The 19,083-nt window shown below is 28.2% G+C and overlaps 2 protein-coding genes across 2 annotated transcripts in view; one reads left to right on the forward strand and one right to left on the reverse strand.

Annotated features, from left to right (window-relative positions):
* Nucleotides 1-193: 193 nt before the first annotated feature.
* LOC107444819 (L-xylulose reductase-like) lies at nt 194-10,423 on the reverse strand (the record flags this gene model as incomplete). The annotated part of the gene is given in 7 exon segments (XM_016059046.3): nt 194-393; nt 964-1,084; nt 1,543-1,707; nt 4,851-4,893; nt 6,417-6,574; nt 7,881-7,978; nt 10,383-10,423. Coding segments are annotated over 7 exon segments (733 nt in total), but the record flags the coding sequence as incomplete, so codon positions are not given.
* A 2,403-nt stretch (nt 10,424-12,826) lies between these two features.
* The window catches only part of LOC107444820 (L-xylulose reductase), a 22,417-nt gene continuing 16,160 nt past the window's right edge, over nt 12,827-19,083 (forward strand). Inside the window, exon 1 of the mRNA XM_016059048.3 lies at nt 12,827-12,940. The gene's annotated coding sequence lies outside the window, so the exon portion shown is untranslated. The remainder of the gene's footprint in view (nt 12,941-19,083) is intronic.

Raw genomic sequence — 19,083 nt, forward strand, 5'->3', positions numbered from 1 at the left:
AAACTCCTCTGTGTTTAATATATCAAAAAGTAGGTTTTGCATTATGTTTTATACAGCAACTGTTCTCAATGTTTGATATCTCAGATTTCAATAAGGTTTATTGCCATCACATTCCTTTTTAACAAGGATTCTAAAACTCATTGTCTGGGAGTCCATTATGGAACACCCGGAACATTTCACAAATTTGAAATGATTAAAATCCAGACACCATTTTATAATTTATTAAAGATATTTATCAGTATTTAAATATGACATTATAACATACTACAAAGCATTTGCATATTTTTCAGTAATAAACTGTAAAACCACCATCAATCGGCATTACTATTCCTGTAACCATAGCAGCTTTGTCGCTTAAGAGAAATAGAATTGGATGCACAACATCATTGACTTCTAAAAATTAAAAATAGAACATTAGTCGAGAATTCAGATTTTTGCGAAAGATTGTAAGCATAAAATAATTTTTTAAAGAAAATTATGATTGATAAAAATAAGATTATCTACAAAATTAGTGCAAGAAATAAATAAAGCTTATACACGTTCTTAAAATTCTGTTTAATTAAAAAGAAACTACAGTATATTTTGTTTTTTAAGGATTACACGCCGTTATTTAACCTAATTCTAAACAGCACAAGGAATCTAAAGAGTGATTTAGTACAGCTGTCACAAATTTGGATAGGGGGATTTGGATTCGTTACGAATTCGGATTGGTGATAGGGTACATCTAAAGAATTGAGAATTGCATATAACTCACGTTCTGAAAATGACATTGCACGCCGCTTGAGGCACGCGTAACAGCATCATACCAAATTTCTCCGAATAAGTTTATCTCTATTTTGATCAGATGAATTTCAAAATATGAGTTTTGCTTAGTCTAATAACGTAAAGTCCTCAAGGAGTCCCATAAATAATTCTAAATACAAAAAAATTAATTAATTAAATTTAATAGCTGGGCATACTCACCACCAAATCTTCCAAGGGGAGTTCTTGCTAAATATCGAGATCCTCTCTCATTTCCTGGTTCGAAAGCCCAGGCAGCCATTCTTGTCCGAATAATAGTTGGATTTACAGAGTTAACCCTTATCTGAAAATAATTTAAATAATTTCAAAATATAAAAATTATATCCTATAGATCTTTAAGTTAAGAAATGATTATACGTTATGAAAACTTCTGGAGGCCTCCTTTGATTTTAATGACTCATTGTCGGGTGTTAAAAAATGAAACAAAATGTAAAGAAAAATACAATAGAAAATTAAAGAAAAAAAGAGCGTTTAAAATATTTTGAAACCAATTTTAACATATAATACTTTATCTAAATATAGAATTCTTTTTTAATCATTTTCCGTTCCTTAAATTAAAAATACATCAATATTTTTTATTTTTCAGGAAATATCAAGTTTTCATCACAAAATATATAAATTTAAATAATTATCATCATGGCAGAGTTAAACATAAAAAGAAATATATTGATGGTAATTAAGTTACTGCGTCATGTCAGCTGATGATTTAAAAATGACGTCATAAATATAAAAAAAACATACATTGTACGGACCATATTCTACAGCCATGCTTCTGGTTAATTGATCCACAGCACCTTTTGTAGCAGAATAGATACCACGTGTCGGACAAGCTCCTAGTCCCATAATACTTGATACGTTTACGATAGCACCACCTTCACCTCTGTCTTTCATGCCTTTTGCTACTATCTGCAATATTACAATGCATTTGCAATCACATTTTTATTAAAGATAGCTCAATATTATTTCAGGAAAACTTTTAACATGTTACTTTTGTAATATTAGTATTTTAAAAACAAAACACTTCTAAATGTCTCAGATATTTATGGGTATACTTCATGAATCATAGAAATCTCTTTTGCTGGAATTTAAACTCTACATCTACATTCCGAAAAAGACATCTGAATGTAATAAATAAGTACGTTACATTTTGTATTTAGATTTATTACGATAATTTGTGTAATTCTTATCTTAAAACATACCCGGAGAAAAAAATTCTTGTGAAATTACCGTACTGTATGGCAATGTAATGATATTTTTAGTAAATAAAGCCAAAATATACGGTATTTTTAAACCCTTCAATTGATAATTTTTTCATTCATATGATAGTGATTTACCACTTCAAAATTTTGTTTTCAAAATTATAGTTCTTATTACCGCACGTTTAGTAAAAAAGATAAAACTGAAAGTAAATTTAGCCTAATAAATGGTTTTTACGCTATGCTCTAAGGTATCATGATAAAATTACTGAATTTTATCACATTTACCAAGTTGTATCGCAAATTATAAAACCAAATTTTATTGTTAATTTTACCAAAATCATTACTAAAGCCCTTCGATGAAAAATACACAGCATTTTGATGCTCCCATAGAGCCAGAAACACAGTAAAATTTCTACATTCTGGTAATTCTGTCCATATTTTTTCTCAGTAGGTATCTTATGAGTTAGCAATATTAATCATGAACGCTTCTGAAAATTTGATAAGTAGGTTGGCTTGTAAAAATCTTTACATTTGTTTTTAACTAGAACATGAACTCCACATTTTTGCTCTAAAAATGGCAATTAAATACAGTAAATGCATTTTATATGTAAAACGTAAAAGAACTTTTCTTAGAAATAGGTTTACACCATGAATAGTAGAAATCTTTGCATTTGTAATGAGCCACAAATTAAACTCTTCATTTTCATTGGAAACAGGTACATTACATACTATAGCATAAAGTATGGTACACACTATTACATAATCGTTTTGTCTTTTAAATTTATACTTAAACATATAAAGGAAACATATGAAGTAACCTGTATGATATAAATTACTTTAAAAACTTATATAACAAGTCACCTTTACATTATAAAACTAGGAGAACGATTCTAATAAGATTCAGAAGCACACTTATTTCTGGATGGTAAAAATTAACTCATTCACATTTGAGTAAATTTTTTTAGGTTAATAAGAATAGGTAAGGTTTTAATTTTATTTTACATATGATTTTTGTTGTTTTATTTCGAGTAAAAGAATTTGCCTTTCGGGGAAATAAATTTTTATATTTCCTTTAAATTAACAAAAAAAAAAAAAAAAAAAAATAAAANTAAAAAAAAAAAAAAAAAAAGATTGCTAAGCCTTAAATTTAAAACAAAAGTAAGTAAAAATATACGTACCTATCATCGCCTTAAAGACAATTTATAAATAGGTCTTGTTAAAACTGTATTTCGAAGGATCTGTCGTCATATGAAACGATGCTTTTTTTTGCCAATAATATGCTATTTTAATAACTAGTGTGAGTTTGCAACAGTTTCTCATGACTGTCAACACAAGTTTAGCTTATATAAAGTTAGTGCTCTCTATGCTTATTCTGAAAATGGCGCAAGACCTTAATATGGAGAAAAGCCACAGTTTTGTGAAAATGAAAAGTGTTTGTTCTAATATTTTTAATATTTAAAAAAACTTACTCCAATGCTGCCTTATCGGAGCTCATAAAAAATTAGTAAAAATAAAGAAAAAGGTAGTGATTTTGATAATTTTCATTTAGGAGGAAAAATGTCGCCATATTGGCGGTTTTGAAAAAAGTTTAATAACTTTTAAAATATTTTAGTTATTCTTCCATTCTAAAGCCAAAACAATTCTTAACAGCAAGATGGCATACAAAGCTAAAAATTATAGCTTTTCTTCTATTGTACGACATTTAAACTGTGGCTTTTTTTTTATTTTCCTTCGAGACAGAGCTTCGAAAACCTTGTTAAACGAAACAACGAATGTTTATCAAACGAATGAAAAAGTTGAAACGGAAGTTAAAGTTATCTGAAAAGCAACATTACCATGTTATCTGAAAACGGATTCCAAAAGAGGGGGAAAGTTTAATGATAGTTGCGTAGTCTATAAAGATCCTTCAGTAAAAAAGTGTTAAGTTTTTTTAAAATTTTAGAATTAATAAAAAGTAAAATATATTCATCGTGAATAACTCTGCGATTGATAAGTATGTTTATAAAAAAAGAAGGAAAAACGAAAAAAAACTGTTATTACGTTTGTCTTATCTGTGTGAAATTTTAGAAATTCAGAAACTGTTTTTATATATTTCATTTTTCGATTTTATATGATTTAATAACGCATTACATCAGCATGCCAAATACAGGAAACACACTAACGTGACGAAAACAAGCTCATTGCTTTTGTCAGTCTTCAATAGTTTCTTAACATTAGATTGCCTAAGGAACTGCTTTTAATTTCAATTAGAAAAACAATTATGTATATAACGACGCAATTTCTTAGAATTTTGTACAACATATATTTTTTTTATTATTAATATTCTCTAATAACTTGTTATATACCTATAAATAATCTAAAAAGTGTTAAAAATTAATTTTAAACAAATTTCTTTACTCATTATTTATTCCTTTGCAATCCAGTCATTTTGACTGCTTTTGGGCAGTATAGGTATAAGTTTCAGTCTTACTAGTATTAAAGATATTATAGAAATATTATAAGACATATTCTAAGACATAATAAGAAATTTTAAGCGGAGTAAAAAAAAATTATTATATATTTCCCCATTCATTAAAATATTTTTTAAAAAATTATTTATTGAAAAATCCTTTATTTACTAAAGAACCATAAAGTTTGCTTTTGTTTGTTTCAAACAAGATCTTCAAATATAAAACTAAACCCAATTAACTTCGAGATGGTTTGCTTGTCAATAAATATATAGATTGGGTAATTTTGCATTAACTATTAAGTAAGATAAAGTAGCTATGATTGTCAATTTAGAATGTAATATAATTATTTTCTACAGAGCACTTTTAAGGATTTAAAAATAAAAATAAAATTTGAATTTACCTGTGAAATCGCTATTATTGACTTGACATTAGTATCAAACATTCTGAAAAATACAAGAATATAAAACATTTCAATTTAACAGGTTTAACTATAATACATAATGATAAATTTAAAAGGTGTTATAGTATTGTACGTAATAGTATTTTTCTACAAAAAGCAATAGCAAACACTCATTTTAATTAATGTTTTTGAGCTACTTAAATTGGATCACAAATCATTATCGGATCACAACTCATTATCAATGAGGTTCAGCACTAAGCAATAATTTGTGTCACAAATTATTGTCGAGCGTAAGTGATTTCAAAATTATGAGAAATAAATTATCGAATAAAGTTTTTAAAGAAAATAAATTTATCTTTTTTTAAAAGAGAAAAATCTGTTATTTTTTTAAATAGGTTTTTTTATCACGTTTTTCCATTACATTTAAGTAAGAGAGACACTTTATTTTTAAAAATACTTGTATATAATATTATATATTTTTAGCCTAACTAACAATAATTAAAATGATACGCAAAAAAAATATTTTATTTTGTTTTACAACCAGCGTTTAACAGCTGATCCGATTCCGAGTTAACGACCATCAATATTCAACTCCGTAGCCTATAAATTTTAAACCCAGCTTTGCAGACAAGAGGACACTAGGATCAAGCATTAGAACAAACTAGTGGAGGACATTTTGAAGGAACTAACCAACATTTGCTTCATATGGAGAGGAAAACACAACACGAAAACCACCCAAGGTAAGCCCGACGGCAATTAGAGTTTAAACAATGATCAGTCTGCCACTGAGGATATTTTATGTTAGCAAAGCCCTATAAATAGGAGGAAGTAGATTAGATAGAAGTATTCCTTCACTAACATAAGGAAAATAACCATATTTTCAGCTATTTACAATTTTAGTGACACACTTGATGGAGTTTACGAAGTTAAAAACTATTTTACATTCAAACAACCAACTACTTATATTTTCAAAGCAATTATTTGCATTCATTCATGGCTTTTATCGTTTATTAAAGGACAAGCTTTACTTAAAGTGTTCTTATTTTTAGCTTCAGACATTCCTTATGCAATATTGAAATTTTAAACAGAAAAAGTTTAAGCTTTTTTCAGGAATTAACTGTTATTTTCTTTCTATTTGAGGAAAATTTAACCTATGTATATATAAACTTAAGTATTATTTAATTTTTTAATAGATTTTTTTCTTAAATGTTTCTTTACAGAATTAAGAAATCATAGAAAAATTACGCTGAAAAATTTTAAAATAGCCAATATATATTTTTTTAAACTTCAGGATATGTATGCAAACTTTAAGTTTTCAACATTTGAGATATTATAAATGTTTCAAAATATTAAAATAAGCAATTTTTTAAGCGTTAAAGAAGCTTGCAAATGCAAGCCATTTGTATTCAAAAGCTACATAGAATTATGAGGAAAAAAATTTTGTTTAGCTAAGGTTTTCAGAATTAATAGAATAATAAAAAATCTTGTTACTTATTCATTATTGCACAACAATGGATATGATATGTATGAGGGAATAATCTACGTTATTTAGCAGTAAATTATTACCTATTTATTCCTTCTTCATCAAAATCCTCCAATTCTTTATAGTCCCCATTAATGGCTGCATTGTTAACCAGCAAATGAATTGGTCCAATATTTTGTAATTTATTTTTCACTTTATCCCATTCACTGACATCTAAAAGCAACGTTTGAATTTTTGAACTCTGCAAATTTTCAGAGAATCAAATGAGTTTTCGATTTAATACACAATACTCTTAAAAGTAAAAAGTATAAAGACATGGTTTTAAAATTTAAGTAACTAAGTAATTAAGTAACTTTAAAATCTAAGTAATTAGCGACTTCTCAATGCACAATAATGCAATCTATCCAAAGTTGCATATAAACTGCAGTTTAAATTTTCTTGAACTACAATTTGTATTTTTTTCCGAAAAGTAAGAGTTAGATAGCTAACATCTGTGTATAGTTTGAAAGATCCAAAAACTTTAAAATTTCTATGTAATGCGAAAAACGAGTCGTGCTATCTATTATAAATTATAGTCAATATACCTGAACACCTTCAGCGTCAAAATTTGAAATATTTTTTGCAGAAAATTTTATTTATTCATATGTGTTTTATTTTGAAAAAAAAAATTATGAAACAAAATTAAAAATATAGGCAGAAAACTGGTCAAAAAATACCAAAATTTGATCTCATTTCAAAATTACAAAATTTAGCTTAAAACTTGATTTACAAATTTTTCTTATTCTTATTTTAATATACTCATAAAAACTAGACTTAGGGAAAAGATGGCGCACTAGACTCAATACTAACATTCAGATATTTTACAGCAAATATCGTAAGCTTATTTGGCAAAAAAAAGGCTAAAACGTTTAATTATATTTATTTTTAATTTAACTTTAAAATCTAAAATATTAGTTTAAGAAACTTGTCAATAGTTAATTCTCTAAACATATGTAAGGGAACATTCATGTAAAACTCAAGTAATTTGAACTAACATGCTTTGAGATATTGCATTTAGAATTACGGAAAAATTACAGAAAAGGGCAATATTATAAATTGTTAATTTACCAATGGAACCAATATAGATATTTTTTTAAATTATCACAATTGTGTTCGACTTGATCTTATGAGAACCTTATGTTCGATGATACCTTAAATGCTAGCGTTCCGTGTTGCCGTTAGGTTAACTAATGTAACAAATAGGCTGTCTTAAATAATGATTTTTCTTTAAAATTAAAAGTAACAAATTTGCATGTTTTTTTTTTAAAATTTTTTTTTAAGAAATAGATTTTGTGATAACAAGTAAGTAAAAATTGTACTTGTATTGTGATCTAGTTAATAGTATAGAATGTCCTCAGACAAGTAAGCAGTTTTGAATTATGATTACGATTTCTTTAAAAATTAAAATAGGCCGTAACACAAGCTAGCTTTGTTGGTTGAGATGTCTACATTCTTCAAATTACAATTTTTTTTAAACATCATCGGCCTCTGAGGAAGAGGATACTTACTAGCTGAACCAACTCATCTAAATCTGATTGTGTTCTGCTCACAGCTACTACATCAGCCCCACACTCTACGAGTTTTAGTGCTATTCCTCTACCGATACCTACGAAATTATATATAAAAAAATACAATAATAAGTAAATATAAAGATTCTGAGAAAACTATTCTTAACGTTTCAAACATATAAGACATAATTTGTTGTTGTCATAGGTCATTAAGGCAAGAGGGGGAGATTGTTCTTGTTTTCCAGTGGAGCCATCTATGACCAAGAGTTCGACTTCTTTCTCACCCATTCGTCACACCCGTTTATAGGATGGACCCATTCATACATCCATTCTACTGATTATAATTTTGACCTCAAACAGTGAACGATTAATTTTCATTTCAGTATCCCTAGAGGTATATTCTTAAATGATGCTTTGGTAATTTGAACTTTGGCATTAAAAGACCTTGAAACTAGTTTGATACATGTTTATGAAATAGTGCGCAAAAAGAGAGAGAAAATGGATTCTTTTGAATAACTCTTGGTATTATGATCGGATCATCACTTTCTAGGGCTCAGCGTTAATAGTTCAAGGAGGTGACCTCAAATATATTAATTAATTAGAGCGTGATAAATTTTAAGTTTGACTGTTATGTAGAAAACTGACACCAAAACGTTTTTTCTCTGAATAAGTCAGCCTTTTTTTAAACGCATTTTGACCCCAAAAATAGAAGGGGTAGCAGCAATCTGGAAAATATGGTCCCAATAGTTTGGTTAGGAGGGCGCTTCAAAGTTTGAACATTTTAATGTTAATTTTATTCATTTATTTTTTTTTTTGTTGTATTTCGCCATATTGAGAACTTTTTCAGGGAATTAAAGAAAAAAAATCGCACAATTATTAGTCTTTTTTTCAAAAAAGAAAGAGATCCATGGGAATAGTATTTTTTAATAACTATTTATTATTTCATTTAGTAATATTGGAAAGAATTTTGAATTGCTAGGTATCAAATTTTTTCATCATTTCAAAGAGCATAATTTTCGATGGAAAAATAAAAATCTGTGCAAAATTCGTCGATTAGTTCATGAGAAATTGAATGTTAGTTTTGTGCTTTTTTAAAAAAAACATTACATTTCTCAAATATTCTGCTTACATACTTTTAAGCTAATTAGAAAACATAATCTAATTAGCCTTATTCAACTAAGCTTATGCACCCTACTTTTGAATTCAAAGTGCCAGTGTATGACAAGTGAACTTGATTAAATAATTTTTAAACTACTATTTCAAAGCGTATGGGCTGATTTTTAAAAAGTCTGAAATTATTAGACTGAATTACTGGATTACTGGAGACTTTTATTTAGACTTAAACTAAAATGGCGCCTTGGGAAATTTGCAAATATTTGAATTTTTTAATTATACTCTTTATAAATAGAATACTGACGTGCAAATTCAAAATTAAGATTTTTATGTTTCTCGCAATTTTGCATGCTAAGACTATTCTGAAAAATTTTATATTCAACGAAAAATTTTAATTTATCAGCTTTTTGAAATTCTATTTTAAGGCTGATAGCATTAACAATAGAAAGAAAATTGCTGTCATACTACTTTACTCGAAATCTATAGTGAAGTACTTGCGTTTTTATTTTTTTAAATTGCAAGGGAGAATTGAAGTCTCAAACGTATGCAATTTCCCCACTCTCTACACTTTTCTCTCCGTTACTATGATTACGGTAAATCTTTCCTTTTCCCCAACGCAATTATGTTCCAACTTCGTACTCAAACGTATTGCTGCGGGAGATGAGAAAAGATGAAAAATCGCATGACTTTGAGACCTCTATTTCTTTAACAAAGACTATAGATAGATAGATGCCTGTTGGTTTTCAAGAATTGCTTTTTTCAATAGAATTTCTATCATCTTATTTTTCTGGTCACGCTGAAAACTTATTAAGCAAAGGTAGATAAATTTACTATTTTTTCCGCTTCCTTGTCTTTATCAAAATTGTTCGGTCGACACGAAAAAATAAAATAAATTTAAAAAAATGCTTGGAAACCATTAAAATACATTTTTAATACTACTCCATATCTTTAATTTACTTTGTTTTTTAATTTGCATGTTGCAAATAATTATTTCAAATATTGTAGACATTTGCACAAAAAAGATTTAAATGAAGTTAAAGTTTTTTTTAAATATTTCTTACTTTAAAATCAATATTTTAAATTAATGGAATTAAGATGCCAAAATCTTTCAAACATTTTTATCAGGTGTTTCAACTTTCCACAATTAATTAATCACACAAATCTTATCTTCCCCCAAAATCTTAATCTATAAGAAAACTAATTATAATTTGTAATAAATAATAATAAATTTAAAATATTCTATATCTATCTACAATAATCTAAAAGTAAATATATATATATTGTTTTTATACTTAGGCTTTTAAAAACCAATAATTATTGTTATTCATTAAATTCATAGCATATTTAACATTAATTATAACTTTCTAAATATTAAAATGAAATTCGCACCTTTTCCCGCACCAGTGACAAGAGCTCGCTTTTCATTAAACCTGATATCCATGATTCATTTGGTCAAATTGAATCTTTTTCTTTCTCTTATCACTTTGACTTAATCTTTAACTTTTCATTTCATAACAAACTACGATAAGACGGATGTCTTTGATGAAATAGAATAACCATTATAGTATTTAAATTCAGATACTTATCTGATAATGGATTCATGTCCTTATTAAAAAGGATATTTTAATTTGCTTCCTTTTGAGACCACTTGAAAAAGGACAAAATATTTTAATAGAATTTTATTCATAAAACAAATCTACCGTCGTTATCAATTCAAAATCTTAATGACTAAAAATATCAATCAATCAAAACACATAAATGTAATTAAAACGTTTCTTTGTGTAGTAGAATGACAATCATTACATGCTCTATGCTAAGTTTACCTTTACACTTATTATCCAGCTAAAAATTGAAATATAATATTTCGGATATAAATTGAAAAATGAATGAGTTCTTAAAATTTAAAAATATTGTTCTGCGAAAATGTCCTTTATAAAAGATTGTTCGTATACACCGGATGAGAGAAGTAATGGGTAATATCCGAAAGAAACATCTAAAGGAGAATTTATATTTAACGAGCAAACAAAATAATATCTAAACAAGAAGAAAAAGAAAAACCCTCTTAAAGTTATAAACATCACTACAGAGTCTCTACTGAGAAAGGCTTAACTAAAAATATTGAAGCCAGTTTAATTGAAACGAAAAAGTTTAAAGACGATCGTTAAAAAAAAACTTTTAATTTTCATCAGTATTCACATTGATTATGTTGTTATCTTTCCTTTGCTCATATTATGGGTGATCATTTCAGAATATCCACACCTATATGATATCATGAATACCTGTTTAATCTGCACTGAAAATAATTGCTGTAGTTTTTACAGCCAATTTTTGGTGTATATTTTACAGCATCAGTAATTAATTAAAGCATTTTCTGCTGCGTCACGTGAGCTAGATAACTAATCAAAATGATCACTGCAGACTAAAATTGTTTGCCCCATTTTAGGTTGGTTTTTCAAAATTATACGTGGTTTTTTACGTAATATTCAGTAACTTTTATATTTTGGTAGTGAGGATGGAAAATAAAGTAAATTTTGTGGATGCAATGGCTTTAAAGAAAAAATGCAATTTATGCAGCTGGATTAATTGAAAAAGAACATCTGTTAATTTAAATAGTGTTATAAGAAGAACTTACTTACAACCATATTAGTCAATTACTGATTGTGTTGATTCTTGAGAGAGATTTTATTTTTTTTGTATTATCCTTTAATATTCATGACTGTAATATTCAAAACAGTAAATTAGCTATAAATTTAACGGAACCTGATGGTGGTAGCGGTGCTGTAAAATACAAATGTTTTTTCACAGTGTGTCCATACATAAATGCAAAGGGCGGTAAAATATTATGTGTTTTATTTTGAAGTTTCGGATAGTAATTTTTAAGAGGACGTTTCTACATCTTCTCAAAAATATAATTTAAAAAAAAAACTCCTCTTTTTTCTTCAAATCAATTATTCTCTTTCACCAAATTTTGTTTCATACATGTATTGAAAGGAGTATGATTTTTCCTTCTGTGAATACTATAATCGAAATGAAAGATAAAATTATATAATGCTTAATTCTTTTTTAAATCCAATTCATTTACATTATTCACTAATACATGAAAAGTAAATATTTAAACTGACGTGCCCAAACTTCTAACTGTTAATATTAACTAGTACTAAAAAGAGTTTTGAAAATTTTAAATAATATTTCCAGTTGATTTAAATCTTTATAATATTATATTCAAACTTATTTCTAAAAATATTTTTACTTATGATGCATAATAAAGTAAAGGAGATTTCTTAACAAAAATTAGAAAATCTAATTTTAGATTGTACGTGTTAGTAAATACGTTTTTTATTTAAGCTGAAAACTTAAGATATTGAAAATTGGATATTTGTTTTCGAAAATTTGACAGTACTTTTATAAGATCAAGGTTAATTGTTTTCGTTGACAAATTTGAAAAACAAAAATAAAATTGGGTCATGTAATAACATGATGTATCTACAAAAATAAAAGTCATACTGATATTGATTGTTTATATATTGATATATAAGACCTCGGTTTTGATATACATCTCCAGCTTTCCTATTTGCATAAAATTTTAAATTCGATGCAAATTTTAATGTAAATGAACATTCAAATCTTTCAGCTCATTGTGCTTCCATGACAACTGAGTCAAAATGCTGTCAATTTTAATTATTATGTATTGATTGAAAACGTAAATATCAATATTTTCCCAGCCATGAAGGAATTTATAATTACATGTTTAAAACAAATATAAAAACAAAACGAAAATGGCCTACCGTTAAAGAACGCTATACTGTTTTTCTTTATTAGTGTTTGTATAGTCAATAGTTCAGAAAATATATACTAGAACTAAGGCGAGACTGAGGTTTAGTGGTTCTTAACTACTGTAAAAAGAAGTATCCACAGATTTTCCAGACTAAACTACTAATCAAATAAAAGTAAAATTTCATTTCTTATTATACTTTCTATATTTTATTTACTAGAAAGCACTGACAAATACTTATTAATAAAACTAAAAAGCAAAAATTTTATTTTGTAGATTAAAAAGGTTAAAAGAAATGCCTGGTGCTATATTCAAACTTCAATTTTAATGAGAGTGCAACTTTAAGTTACAAAGAATAATAAATATTTGTTAATAAATCTCGCTTAATACTTCACCACAATAATAAGAAAGTGGTGTGTAATTCATAATTCAACGCTATAAGTTGTAATATCATGGAAACTCATACGAAAACGGCGTTGGAAATTCAACATTTTGCCATTGGCATCCATTTTCACCTCCAATAGTAGGTAAAATTTCAAAATAATCAGTAACGTAGCTTTAATTTAATCCAAATACTTCATTTTCTTTTCGAGTTTCGAGTAATAGAATAAATTACAGAAACTCATGAAATTAAAGTGTATCTTTTTTAAACTATGAGCATATAATTTACAAAATTGATTTTGATTTATGAAATTGATACGCATTAAAAATCGATTTATTCTTTTGAAGAAAGTCTTTTTCACTTTTATTTTAGTAATCATCATTGATATTCAAATATAGTTATCACGTAAAGATTGTTCTCGTAAAGACTGTTTTCGTAAAAATATATTTTAAACCTGATTGTTATATTTAAAATGAAAAAAATTAAGGATTTTAAAAAAAAGAAGAAATTTTTTTTTTAGTTCACTGTATATAGTAATACTAATGATTTTGAAGTAATAAAAGATTTTAGAAACGAAATTTGTTTAATTAAAGTAAAATTAAATTGAGAAACATATATCAATTAAGGGTATATACTCTTCTTATGTTTTCTAGGAAAAACTCTCTTCGAAATTTGATATCATTCTAATTATATAGCATAATAAACTAGAATATTATAGTAAATGTTAACTTAAATAAACTTTCATACACTGAGAAGAAAACTGTGGTCAAAATACCAGAATAAGTTAAATATTACAGTATTTTTTGCTTATAATTATCGCATTTATTTATTACCGAATTTGAAACACCAAAAAAGCTCGGAATTACAGAAGCATTTTAATAATGATTTCGGTAAAGTTAAAAATAGTTTTTTTTAAATTAAATGTGATGAATTTTGATAAATGTGTTAAACTGTAGTAATGTTATAAGGATTTTTTCAAATATTGTATAAGAACCTTTTATTCGGTTAAATTTTCTTTTCAGTTTTTTATATTTTATTAAGTAAGTGATAATGAGAACTATAGTTTTGATAGTCAGAATTTCCGGTAAACTGGTAGCATATGAACGGAAAAATTACGGAATGAATGATGAGAATACCGCATGAATTAGTTTTATTGACCGAAATTATGTTTTTCTTAATCAGAAATGTTACATCGTAAAGTACAGTAGTTTTACCAGAATTTTTTTCCACGTGTATTGAAAAGTTTTGTTTGTATAAAGAATTTTACTTTTGATCAAATATTATAATTTGAAGTGTTTGAATAGGTTAGTATGATACTTTGTAGCTCTTCTGTTTTCAAATACAATATGGGAATTTGTGGATCGGATCTTCGTTCTTCAACCGCTAATTCCATGACTTCAGATCAAACTCGTACACCGTCATCCCTTTATAGTCGAAGAACTCCAATGTCACGAAATACATCATCACTGGAAGATAATTTTCCGATACCTAATGACTCAAATAACAAACGATTAACAAAAAAGCACAAAGGAGTCATAAGAATTGTAACGACAGCATCATTAACTAATAAACTGAATATTATTAGTGACGAGGAAGAAGAAGAGACTGATGACAAAACATTGGATACAATGTCGGATAAAAACAATAACCCGCAAAAAACTGCTAGTCTTTCAGAATCAGCTATGAAAATTGACTTTGATGACGAAGTAAGTGACATTTGAAACTAAGTTTTAATATTTCGAATCTCAATTTGCTTCAGAAAGTATAATGTGAATAGTTGCACGGAATAGATTATCGTAATTATGTGTAGATGAATATGAATAATACATATGTTATTTTTGCTGTAAAAAAATGTATATTCAAATTTTACGAAAGTTTCTTCGTTTTTGACGAAACCGTTTCCTGTTATATGCTCTGAGCAAACATTTCATCAAATTGACGAAATAACTATCGTCACTTGCTTCGAGGAAACGAATTTCGTCAAAAGTAAAGAAATGCTTCGTAATTCTAGTTTCGATAGTTTAGACTTTATGCTAGTTAACTATCTCCCACAATGCATTGTAATGAAATTAGATGAGGAGGAAAATATTTTCATCAGATATTTGAGAGTTTGCGCTCCGTTTCAAAATCCGAAGATTTCGTGACGAGATGATTCTCAAAATTAACGAAATACAGCTCAAGTTTTGGTGAATCATAAAAAGTGAGAGTATTATTTCTGTGAGTATTGATAATAATTAATTTATCAATTTGCGTTGCTGGAGTTAATTAAGCTATTTCAAGAGTTAGAAGTTAAGTTATCAATTTAATTTTATTTCCTTTTTTATAGAAACGCATGGAAACAAAAAATTATAATAATTTATAAAATGTTACAAATTTAAATGGGATATTGGCGGTTTATGTTTAAAGTCGCTTCGGAATTTATATTTAAAATTGCACAAAGTATTCACCCATTCCGAAAAAAAAGTACTGTCTAAACTACCGGAGTAGTAACTGGGCCAATGGGGAACATTAAAAAGCTTAGTAATTTTTTTGTCAATGATTTCGGTGAAATTAACAATGAAATATAGTTTTATAAAACGTGATAAAATTTGGTAAATCTCATAAAGTTAAAGAATTTCATCCTAATTCCTTATTAAAATCATTTATACGGTTGAATTTACTTTTCAGTTTTGAATTTTTTACTAAATGTGCGGTAAAAAGCACTATAATTTTGAAAACCAGAATATCTTTCCAGAATGGAAAAATTACTAAATAAATTGTTCACATTGCATTTTAGTTTAATGAACCATAATTATAGTTTCATTTTTCCAGAAATGTCATTACCATATAGTACGGTAGGTTTACCAGAATATTTTTATCCGTTTTGAAATATACAAAATATTGTATGGTCGCAGACTAAGTTTAGTAAACAAAGCTAGAACGTTAGTTCAAATTTCACATTGAGGAAAAAAATAACCTTAAAACACGAGGAAAAATTCTACTCTGGCTTAAATAGGGTATTTCGGGGAATGACTGATTAAATGAATGATCTCGTTTAAAACGGGTAACAATAAAGAATAAAAATTCATCCTCTACCGCAGATCCTTTAATTTAATGGCTTTTAATCACAATCCACCATCACATTCTCAATCAGATGGTGCATATCAGTTGTTGAAGTCTGACATACCAAATGCCTTTAGCATAATAGTGACGCGCATTATCACTATAAAAATTTGCAGAAAAATATGAAGAACAATTCAAAAGCTTAGTTAAAAAAAATTAATTTCACACAACTGCTTTTAAGTTAAAGTTGATTCAGTTTGAATTAAAAAATTCATTGTGGCAATTAGTTTCAAAATTTAACTGGGGTTTGTAGAAGAAAAGCAGCCACCAGAATATGGTAAAATTTACTGTTTTTTTAGCTCTTTAGAAAAACCAAAAGGAACGGTAATTTTAACCGCAGTACTTTGGTGAAACTAAAAATAAAATGGGAATTTGTTCTCATGCTGATTGGTAGTAAGGTAAAATTTGGTAATTTTATCAAAATATTCGATAATTTTGATAGTACTAGTATGTTTTGAGGTAACGTAAAATGTTCGGTTTAGTAACCTCTATTTTCAGTAAACGCTTTTTAACTTCGTCTGTTGATTTTATGTCTATGCAAGCGATAAGCTATCAGCCACCAAACTTTTAACCCTAAAAATGCGTATTTGTAAATGTACAAATGTGCCTCCTCGCCGAGAAATATCTTTCATCAAACGCTTTGCAGTGTGGAGGTAGCGGGTTTAAATCCGACAATGACCCTAAATAATTTTTTTAGTGTTGTCTTTCTTGTCTGTCTTTTTACAAAACAAAGGATTATAACAAGTACTTATGTAACTGAGAACATGATGAGCCTGCATGTATGTCTACCAATAAATGTAAAAATAAATAAAATAAATGTATCTGAACAGGGATAAACTAAATCAGTAACAAAGCTGTTACGCATTGAAGATGTCCCAAGCTTTTTAAATGGAGGCGTAGAGGTCAAGAGTTCCCATCGCAACCCTGGAAGTATCTCTTTGTTTGTATTTATTATCTATTGTAACACATACATATGAAGGCATGCGTGCTCAATGCAAAGTTCGGCATATAAGCCTTATCAAGTCTAGATATATCCAGGCAAACGATGGATATCGAACCCGCTACCTACACGATACAATAAATGCATGTTTGTAATGCCATTCACTGTTTTAAGCTATCTGTTCTTCAATTTTACTTGGGCTTATAAACATTATCTTGTAGTAAGCACACATACGTTCATATACAAGTGTAGCAATAAATTAAAACTTTAAATAGTAATGTTGACTTTTTAATTATTCGTTTTGCAGGAGCTTCCAGGCCGAGCAGTCTCGCCTTTCCACCAAACGCTATGTAAAATGGAGGTAGCAGGTTCGAAACCTGCTGTAACCCTGCACGTGTAACAATAAGTTAATAAATTTGGTTCAGATACATTTTCCGGCTCGTATGTTTAACACTGTGTTAAATTCAAGAACAGATAGCATAAAAAAAAGAAAAAAAGTACAACGGTATTGAACCCGCTACCTCTAAACTACGCCTAAAGTCATAAGTAGCGGAAGCCACAATACTGCATGATTGTTTAACTTTACAATAAATCCTAAGCGTCTTCTTTAGCGTATGGTATTGCTGTTCCACTAACCAATCTGAAGCTTAGATGTAGTGGGTTCGATATTCCGCTAAAATAATGGATCTATCTCTTATTGTCGTTCTTGTAGTTCATTTACGTCGCACTAGAGCTGCACAATGGGCTATTGGCGACGGTCTGGGAAACATCCCTGAGGATGATCCGAAGGCATGCCATCACAAATCTCTTATTGTCATTTGCATACTTGCGCTATCTGTTCTTGAAATTGAAATGAGTTTTTATATCATTCTTTTTATTTACAAAGAAATCCACACATATAAGTTAATAGATAAATGAACCACACTTCACGCCATAAAAGATACTTAAAACTGGCACTCATCAGCTTTATCTATCCGAGCTTAGTATCTATAAAAACAGACGTGTTAAACTTTTTTTTAACGCAACAGTAAAAAACCTTATTCATAAAAATATAATTGCTTGATATTTAAAAAAATAAATAAATATAGATTTTAATTTGATGTATAATATTTTTTGTTATTTTCAAATGTTCGGTTATATTTATTAATTTAAAATCTTAATTTATCTAACCGGTTACTTGATGCTTTATTCATATAATTTTATCAAATGATTTTACCGTAATATGGAGATATCCAAGAAGAGGTCACTTCATTTGCCTCTTTACTGGAAGTTCAGCTTTTCGCCTGGACATCTCTATTATGTTACATTTATTATTTTTAAGAAAATACAAGCATGACAAGTTAAATGTTGTGGAGTAAACTTATGAGCTAAACAGAATATTTAATAAAATCCAAGTTCATTGTGTATGCGAAAGAGCAGCATTAATTTTTATATAGTAATTATTACTTTATGTTGTTGTTGTTAATTTACGTCGCACTAGAGCTGCACAATGGGCTATTGGCGACGGTCTGGGAAACATCCCGGAGGATGATCCGAAGACATGCCATCACAATTTTGATCCTCTGCGGAGGGGATGACACCCCCGCTTCGGTAACACGACGACCTGCGCGTGAAGTCGAGCACTTTAAGGTGGAACAGTTTAACGAGGACCAATACCGCGCACCCTCGGTCCCAACGCAGACTGATCTAAGTGGTCCCGCACCCTCACACTGACGGTAGCCAGTGATGCTTGACTTCGGTGATCTTGCTGGGAACCGTGTCTTAACGATCAGTCCACTGCGGGACCTTACTTTATGTTGGTTATGTTATTATATATATATATATATATATATACAGAGATGCCAACTGCTCCGGACAAGCCAAAATAATTAGTAAAACGGTAGATAACTACAAA

This window comes from Parasteatoda tepidariorum, chromosome 2, assembly GCF_043381705.1.
Source record: "Parasteatoda tepidariorum isolate YZ-2023 chromosome 2, CAS_Ptep_4.0, whole genome shotgun sequence".
Classification (NCBI taxonomy): Eukaryota; Metazoa; Arthropoda; class Arachnida; order Araneae; family Theridiidae; genus Parasteatoda; species Parasteatoda tepidariorum.